At 37.4% G+C, this 9,187-nt stretch overlaps 1 protein-coding gene across 2 annotated transcripts; it reads left to right on the top strand.

Annotated features, from left to right (window-relative positions):
• LOC107627487 (ribonuclease III domain-containing protein RNC1, chloroplastic) lies at positions 557–5,188 on the top strand. 2 transcript variants are annotated; one of them, XM_016330319.2, is made up of 5 exons: positions 557–1,553; positions 3,538–3,739; positions 3,982–4,182; positions 4,287–4,373; positions 4,492–5,188. In XM_016330319.2, the coding sequence occupies exons 1-5, from the start codon at positions 742–744 to the stop codon at positions 4,807–4,809; spliced, it is 1,620 nt and encodes a 539-aa protein (XP_016185805.1). In that variant the 5' UTR covers positions 557–741; the 3' UTR covers positions 4,810–5,188. The 2 variants fall into 2 exon arrangements, with proteins under 2 accessions (XP_016185805.1, XP_020974872.1); XM_021119213.1 differs by lacking the exon at positions 557–1,553 and having other exon boundaries at positions 3,620–3,739; positions 3,992–4,182.

Below are 9,187 nucleotides of genomic sequence, written 5' to 3'. Positions count from 1 at the left end.
TCCTGCAGCTTTTAAAAGATCGTGGTACTTTTGAAAATACTTAAGAGAGAGCTTTTCAAAATTAACTTGTGTTTTTTAAAATTTAAAAGTCTAATATAGCCTCATATATTAACTAATTTTCAAATTTAATGGTTATATTTATGTCTATTATAGTATTTTTAAATTTTAAAAGCTATTTTATCAAACGTAATTGATGTTGATTGTGTTTATTAAAAATTATTTTTTATTTGATTTATCAGACATAAATACTATAACTTTTAAAGTTAATTTTTATAAGCTACTTTTGATAAATAAAAATTTTACCAACTAAAAAATAGACATAAAAGAGAGTAACTTATAAAAATTAATTTTTAAAAGTAAGTTATATAGTAAAGATGTAAGTTTATAATTTTTTTTTTAATAAAATTAAAGAGAGAATATAAAAATAGAACTTATATTTTGAATAATAATAAAATAATAAAAAATAACTATAAAAAGAATTATACTCACTCTTTACCATTCCAATCTATACACTAGGATGTCCATTTTTAAAAGATGGTTTTTTATTAGTAAGTAGGAAAGTAGACACGGGCACCTTATCCAGCTAGCGTCTTTGAGTCCAGAATTGCCAGAACCCTGCAACTCAGCGTAAAACCCTCTTTTCTCTTCCACTCTTAGCACTCATAAAGTTTTTCCTTCTAACAGTAATCTAACAAACAAACCGTCTCAATGCTCAATCGATAACTTCCCTCATCTTCTCAAATGGAACTCACTTCCTCTTTCATACTCTCCCGCAATTACTCTTTCTCATCCTCCCTCTCCCCATTACAAACCAACAACCCCAAAGTACCCCTCATTACTACCACCACCACCACCGGCAGTCCCCATTCCCTCCGCATTATCGCCGTTGCCAACGCCGTAAATGACCCGCCCCCACAGAATCCGCAACCTCTTCCTGAAAACAGCCCCCAGCGGCTCCTGAAGGAGCTCGCGGAGCGCAGGAAGATAACATCCCCAAAGAAAAAATCTCCGCCAAGAAGGTTCATCCTGCGTCCCCCACTAGACGACAAAAAACTCGCAGAGAGATTCCTCAACAGCCCCCAACTAACTCTCAAATCATTCCCCTTACTCAGCTCCTGCCTTCCTTCCAGGCGCCTCAACGCCGCCGACAACACGTGGATCGACGACTGCCTTCTAGAAGCCAAGCAAGCCTTGGGGTATCCTCTAGAACCTTCAGCTTCATTGGATGACGATAACCCCGCGAAGCAGCTCGACACTCTGCTGTACCTTGCGTTTCAGCACCAGGGGTTCGAGAGGTCCCGTGCGAGGCACGTGAGGTGCGGGCACTCGAGGCTGTTCTTTCTTGGGCAGTACGTGCTGGAGCTTGCCTTTGCTGAGTTTTTTCTTCAGAGGTATCCGAGGGAGGGGCCGGGTCCGATGCGTGAGAGGGTGTTTGGCTTGATTGGGAAGTCGATGATGCCGCGGTGGATTAAGGAGGCGAGTTTGCACAATTTGGTGTTCCATGATAATGATATGGATAAGCTTGTTAGGAAGGAAAGAGAGCCACCGGTCAAGTAAGCTCTCTCTCTCTCTCTCTCTCTCTCTCTCTCTCTCTATCTCTGAGTCTTGGTTATACTACATTGTCCCTTTCTATGCTATTGTGCTACTATTTAACTATCATCATTCGCTTTGCACTATGTTTGGGAGTTTCGAATAGAGGAATAGAAAAGTGTGATGTAGAGCCAGTTGCTTGTTTGGGAGTTTAAGACAGTAAGGGAAAGAAAATTAGATTCATTGTCTGGGAGTTATGTAATTGATGAATGGAATGAAAATCACAAAATCATTTGAACCCTTGCTAACTTGCTTACTGCAATAGCTTTTTACCCCTCCTACTCCGACTGCCACCTTATGAGAAATCAAAGTCTTTGGGTTCCAAAAATCCCCAGGAGTATGGCAGCAATGATGAAATTTAAAGGAATTGACAGACAGGCATTAGGGAGTGTCAGGGCAGTCTGACCGTCTTCCTGGTCGTGTCTGGCTGGCTAGGACAGGCCCCTGGTCGAGTTTGACCAGCCAAATTGGCCTTGGCACCCCATGGTTGTGTCTAGCCCAGACTGAGTTTGGCTGACCAGACTAGCCCTGACCAGCACGCAACGACCCACTCTCGCCACTAGAGCAATTTACGACAGCCAACAGCCAGCCAAGGAGAACATAGTGAAATGCAATACTAGAGGGCTAGGCCCCCAACTGCTATTCGGCAAATGAGTGGTGGGCACACACATCGCTTCATCCGGTGTACACCAGTCCCTTCAGTCCGCAATGATCCTTGAATATCCGGGGGACTGTGTGCCTTAAACTTGGTTGTACTCATAACCGCATTAGGTCTCCGAGGTGAACAGCCTCTGGTCAATGGAATTGTTAGATAAATTAGTCAATTGGAAGTAATAACAGTAGCAATGAGATTTGAAGCATAACTTTGTACATGCAACTCAAGCCTCATATCGCTGGACTTGTCCAAGTTACTTATCTGGTTAATTTTCTCAAATGCAAGACTTCTACGACAGATGTTTTCATTTAGAAATGAAGTGAAGCAGAATGCAGTTTCAACAGTGAAATTGTGTTTATGCAAAGTGGTATTTTGACTTGCTGGTCAATAGATTAGTATCCTCTTTGGTTAATGATACAAAATTACATGATGGACCTTATGTAAACAATGATGACTATGTGATAGTAGTATAGTTGCTTTTGTCGTTTATTTATCCTATGAGAGTGCCTTGTCTGCTTTTGTCTTTTATTTCTCCCATGGGAGTGCCTTGCCTGTGAATGTACTCTGTATTTTGAAGTTGCCGCAGTTTTGCTGATGGAATAATTATTTTGATTGATGTAGAGGACTTTAGTCTAACCAGCACACTAGAATTCTACTAAGAGGATATGCCCTTATTCAAGTTTAAGAACATCCCTGCATTCTCACATGGGGAATGCTTCTTGATTGGTACCCATGACTGATGAAATTGAATTTGATTAATTAGGGTAACCTAATAATTTCTTCTCATGAATGAAGCTTGTGTTTTTAGGTGCTTGGAGGATGCTAAATATATTTTCTCTTTTATTTTCTGTTTTGGTGTTTCTTTTTTATTATTTATTTATTAGCTTCAAAATAGAAGCTACCTGTGTAATCCAAAGCTAGATCCTTGTAATCTTGGATAACTAATGTAAATAGATGTTATTATTTGTAATGGTACCCATGACTTTGTGGCATCGGCATGAGACATTGACTTTGTATGTCTATCTGTTGCCATCTTCCTTTCAAGACCATGGTGTTACAGCTCATGGTTTGTAAATTATAGACATATGAGTCTTACAATCAAAATGATAGTATGGTGAAAAGAGAAACCATGCTGAGTGACAACTCCAGAACCCCCAGTTTTCTTTTTTATTTTTTATTTTTTAAATTTCTCTTTTTGGACCCATCTTAATCAATGGAATTGATCTTTAACATAATATGTTACTGAAGTGTATTGTTCACAGATTTTCTGCATTTCTTATTCCATTTTGTAGGTCTGTCTTTTGGGCTCTATTTGGGGCAATCTATTTGTGCTTCGGTATGCCAGAAGTATACCGTGTTCTTTTTGAAGTCTTTGGAATGGATCCAGATGCTGACTATTGCCAGCCCAAACTGCGTAGACAACTCGAAGATGTAGATTATGTGTCTACTGAATTTGAAGCCAAGATAAGCTGGCAAGACATGGTTGCCTATAAGGCAAGCTCTACAAACCTTTCTTTCTTAGCGTTATTTGTTTTAACAGTTAGCATGCAAAAACCTAGAGATATTATGTAGATATCATAGCTGTTAAAACTTGGACTAGCCGAATTATAAATTCAATTCTGTTTCTACGCACTACTGTGCTGCCAAATATACTAGCAAATTTCTTGGCTTATTATATAAATCTCATCTGTTACTATTAGGAGACAAAGCAATGGTGTTAACTGTTCTGCGTTCAGCCTCCTGCAGATGCCCTGTTTGCACATCCGCGGTTGTTCAGAGCCTGTGTTCCCCCAGGCATGCATCGGTTCAGAGGGAATATATGGGATTATGATTGCAAACCAAAGGTTATGCAGACCCTTGGATATCCACAGGAAATGAATGATATGACTCCAGATATTACCGAAGCCCGGAACATAGAGCTCGGACTTGGATTGCAGGTAGAGCTATATTGTTGCATCTAATGCCTTCCCTTTATCCCGACTGGGGTTACTGCACTCACGTTATGAGGTCTGACCTTATTGAATTCGTTGTTGAACTGCAGCTATGTTTCTTGCATCCATCAAAGTACAAACTTGAGCATCCTCGATTTTGCTATGAAAGATTAGAATACCTTGGCCAAAAGATACAGGTATTTCATTTGCCACACTCTGGTTTCACTATTGAAATATATAACTAAAACTTTATGTTGTTGTCTTCAATGCTTACGATATAATCTTTTTCCATTTTTATTCTTGAATATTGTACAGGATTTGGTGATGGCTGAACGACTGCTGATGAAGCATTTAGATGCTCCTGGGCTGTGGCTACAAAATAGGCACCGCCGCCTTCTTATGAACAAGTATTGTGGAAGATATTTGAGGGCTAAACATCTTCACCATTATATTATATATGGTGAAAGTGTTCAAGATAAGTACGAGCACAATCGGCGACTGAGAAACCCAGCCAACACAGCAGTTCAACAAGCTCTTCATGGACTTTCATATGCTGTTTATGGGAAACGTGATGTGAGACGTCTGATGTTTGAGGTTTTTGACTTTGAGCAAGTCCAACCTCAAGAAGTCTAAAAAATGAAGAGATAGTAGCGAAACGAGGATAAAGGAACCTTCTCCTTTTCCTCATCCTTCGCCATTTCTTTCTTCCTTTACATTTTCTCTCGTTTTATTCTTTCACTTCATTTAGGCCATACCCTGATATTTTATAATTCACCTCCTAGTCCTAGTGATTTCTGAGTTATTTTGAAGTTTCCTTGGTGTATATAATAATTGTATATTTTCTTTTAATCAATTTTGATGGTGCGGCCTATACAATGAAAAAATGCATTGAGATGAGGATACATGTGACTATTGTTCCGTTGCATAATGTCTGGTTGGTGGAGTAAGGCTGCCCTTGGTTGATGTATATTCGTAAGACATTACAGATATGGATACAAATTACTAGTGTGTATATATATTGTATTTGATAAAATATTGAATTAAGATACAATAAAATTGTGAAAAGTCTATATTGTCCTTCATAATAATATTTCTTTTGGGAAAAATAAGATATCCACCGTTGCTATCCCCATCTCTACCATCATAGATTCATCCGGTACACATTTAGCCAGAAATCAATAACCGAAAATTGAGTAATGGAAGAACACCATTTATTTTTCAAAAAAAGGAAAACAAAAAGGAAGAACACAACATAGGAGAAAAACGACAAAGATGGGAGGCGGCAGAGCCGGAGCCAAAGACGGAGGAAGAGGCGACCAAGGGGGGAGGAAGATGAACACAGATATGAGGAAGAGGCGAGGTAGAGAGAAGGCATTGGAGGATTGCTAGAGGCCAACATGAGGAGGAAAGGAGAGAAGAGCACAAAGGGGAGGCGAAAGCGCACGAGCAGACCACAACAACGGCCACGAGGGAGGAAGAAAGGGCAAAATTAAAATAAAAGAAATGAGGATAAAATTGTAAAAATGATCTGTCTCTATTCCAAATGTTGTGCTTCAACTTATCGCTTTTTAATATTGATATTGGACCCATGCTGGTGTATGAGAATGATATGGGGGTGGGAGGTGTCTAACAAAAATGTGGGTTCAGGGTAGTAGGAACTCGGACTCTTCGAGGACAGCAAGCAAAACCCACGGTCCGATTTCTTTGTGTTTGTATCTGCTTGGAGTGGAACTCGGACCCTCCGAATTGCATGCAAAATTCTTCCTTGTGATATCGTTGGGTCCGATTTTATGCATACGAATTTTCATCTCTCACCCAAACAAATCGGACCCTTCGATTTGTTACTAAAAATTTAAAATTCAAAGAAAACGCAGGGTCCGATTTCCTTCTACCCACACTGACAAAAAACCTGTCCCACAAATATGTCTGTTTCACCCCTAAACCATATCGGAGCAAAGCACACACATGCCCCCATTTCCAAAAAATTGAGCCTCAACTTATTAGAGGTACACTGAATACATATCATTTGTGTCAATTTGTGTATTACCGTTTTTTTTTTAAATTTATGTCTCAATAACTAAATAATGGATGTGTGTCAATGGATGTATGTCAAGGTGTCTATGTTTTGGGTGGACACACCCACTAACCAAATGGATGCTAAGTGAATAATAAAAACATTGGTGTAATCTACCAGAATAGTGAACTAGGAGAATTTATGTAATTATGAGAAGCACAACTAGTTTGTTAACAACTTATTAATTATACTACATATTTATGGAATTCTCTAAAATTTTCATGATCTTATTTGATAAAAGTAAATATTCAAATACTATAAATATCTAGAATTATATCTAAAAAAATCTAAGATAATATCTAATACCTATAATGATTTATAATTTATGATCTAGCAACTTCTGAGGCCTATAAATAGGCCACCATACAACCATTGTAATCAACTAACAAACACATTAAGTCTCACTAGTCTTTGTATTCTCTTATTATTCCATTAATAATATAACTATCAAATTTCTCTAACTATTCATCTAAACTACTTCTTCATCAAAATTATCTTTGCTATTCTTGCTACAACATTCAAGTCCATAATACCCTATACTAACTTCAAACTATTTCATAAAACTAATAATGGTATCAGAGCTACATTTAGCTATTTACTAGGCATAGAATCTTTCTTCCTATCTATCAACTACACATATTCACCACATTGTAATCAACTCAAACAAATTTCTCCATAACCATGACTATCTCAACTATAAATATTTTCGTGCCCTTATTATCAGAAGACAATTATGAGGATTGGCATTCTCAAATAAAAACCTACAAGCACAAGATTTGTGGGAGTTTTTCACAGAGGGTCACCATGCCAGAGAATCAAGCAGCACTTTTCGCTGCAGAAAAGAAGAAATTAAAGGAAGATCAAAAAATAAATTATATTGCTCTATGCTTCCTCTAACAAGCTGTGACGAAGACAATTTTCTCAAGGATACAAAGAAAATCGCCAGCTAAGGAAGTATGAAAAAATTTGGAGTAAAATTTCAAAGGCGACATAAAGTGCTGCAATTATAAAAGGTTCGGACATATGGAGAAAGACTGCAGGATGAAGATCAATCATCGCACTAACTTTTCTGAAGCAAAGGAAGGAGAAGAATGTCTCTTCTATGCATCCTCACAAGAAGAGTGCAAGAAGAAAGATGACATATGATATCTCGAGAGTGTCTCTAGTAATCACATGACAGGTGATCAAAGCCTATTTAATGATATCAACAAAACTGTTCGATCAGGCATTAGATTTGGAGATGGAACAATCGTGTAGGAAAATGACAAAAGTACAATCAGCGTTAACACCAAGATAAGAACTAAGAATATCCATGACGTTCTGTTAGTTTCTAAACTTGCTCAAAATCTATTTAATATTGGACAAATGATGGAGAAAAGGATATTATTGAGTTTAAAGACCTAATAACAATTGATAGATGATGACTGAATATTATTATTATGTTAAAAGTCCAATTGTGTGTGTGATTGTTTGTTAATTGTTCAGGAAATTAAAATAATCAAAACTGATCCAATAAATAAGTTAACACAGCCAAAGAAGTGACAAGTTAGTGTGCAGAAATTATATATGGATCAAAAGAAGGTATAAAGCCAAACCCAATAAGGTAGAACAACAAGCAAAGACCTAACTGGTGATCCAAGCCCATTCATTCTCATGGATGCTAACTAAAGAAATAAAACTTCATTTTCATCTGAACCAAATCGAAGCCAACGAACCATTCTTTCTCTTCTCTTCGTCTCTCTTCTCTCTCACCCATGTGAAGCATTCCAAAAGTATAGCAAGAAAAGGAAACTATGCTTAGGGTTCAAATCAAGGATGAAAAAGTAGGTTACCAAAATCAAGAAAGAAGAAAAAAGTCAAAGAAGCTAGGACTTCAAGTAAAGATTACATCCAAAGGCTACATCAGAGAAATTTTTTCTTCTTTGTGCTTCATTGAAGATTATTAAAGAAACTTCCTCTCTGCATGCACTGAACTGGAAAGATCAAGAAGTTGAAGATTATGGAGCTCTGCTACATATCAACGGTCAAGAAAGAAACTTGGAGCCAAAGCACAAATGAATGGCTCAGATCCTTGAAGAAATTTGAAAAAGGATGAAAGAGAAGATGGTAGGTATGGATGCATGTATGGTTCAATTACTACTGCTACTCTATCTCTCTTCTGCGCCGCTGCTGCTGCTAATATTGGGAGAGAAGAAATCAAAGTTGTTGAAGCCAAATTTCAAACTTTGGAAGCTTTATTCCTCTATTAAAGGGGTAAACTGCCAGAGGTTGATTCAAGGAGTGAGAGTACAAAGTTTGAGTTTCCATAACTTACAAAGTATACCTTCTTCTTCTTCATGGTTCTTTATTGAATATTCAGCTTTCTCAGTTTATCTTTCTTTGTTTCAATAAAAAAGGAATTAATTTGAGGAATTAAGAAAAAGTCATTGAGAGAAAAGACAAAGAGAGTTAGACTTGGAAAAAATCCAAATATTTATTTCAGAAATTCTTTATACATTTTTTTGTTTTGTTTTCATGATCCTGAGAGAATTTTCTTACTAAGTTGGGTGAGCACTTAGCGGTTGAAAATCTAGGGAGTGTACCTAGTCAAATCTAGCTTGGATAGAAGCTGGGTTTGTCCCAGATAGAATTGGATTAAATCCTAGAAAAATTGGTATTTGTAATTATTAAAAGATAGTGAAAATTCCTCCATTATTGTGAGGGAGACTAGATGTAGGTCATATTGCACATGGTAGCTAAATTAGGATATATGGCTGTGTCACTCTTCTTTCTCTATTCTGATTTTGGTTTTATTCTCTATGAGACAAAATAAAATTGTCTCCTACTTATACTATCCAGCAAGACGTCACAGCAACTCTGCTCCCATACACTTTTGTTTGGGCTCCTCAATCGACAAGAGACAAAATAAAAGTGTTTCCTGAGTTCTCAACAAAAGCA

This window comes from Arachis ipaensis, chromosome B01 (genome assembly GCF_000816755.2).
Source record: "Arachis ipaensis cultivar K30076 chromosome B01, Araip1.1, whole genome shotgun sequence".
Lineage (NCBI taxonomy): Eukaryota > Viridiplantae > Streptophyta > Magnoliopsida > Fabales > Fabaceae > Arachis > Arachis ipaensis.
Note: the sequence above shows the minus strand (reverse complement) of the source record. Positions and strands in the feature narration are given on the sequence as shown.

Bases quoted from the DNA above. Each gene is read 5' to 3' on its own strand.
- LOC107627487 (XM_016330319.2), top strand. From the start codon at position 742: ATGGAACTCACTTCCTCTTTCATACTCTCCCGCAATTACTCTTTCTCA. The intron at 1,554-3,537 runs GTAAGCTCTCTC...TCCATTTTGTAG, and splicing joins GAAAGAGAGCCACCGGTCAA to GTCTGTCTTTTGGGCTCTAT. The intron at 4,374-4,491 runs GTATTTCATTTG...AATATTGTACAG, and splicing joins ACCTTGGCCAAAAGATACAG to GATTTGGTGATGGCTGAACG.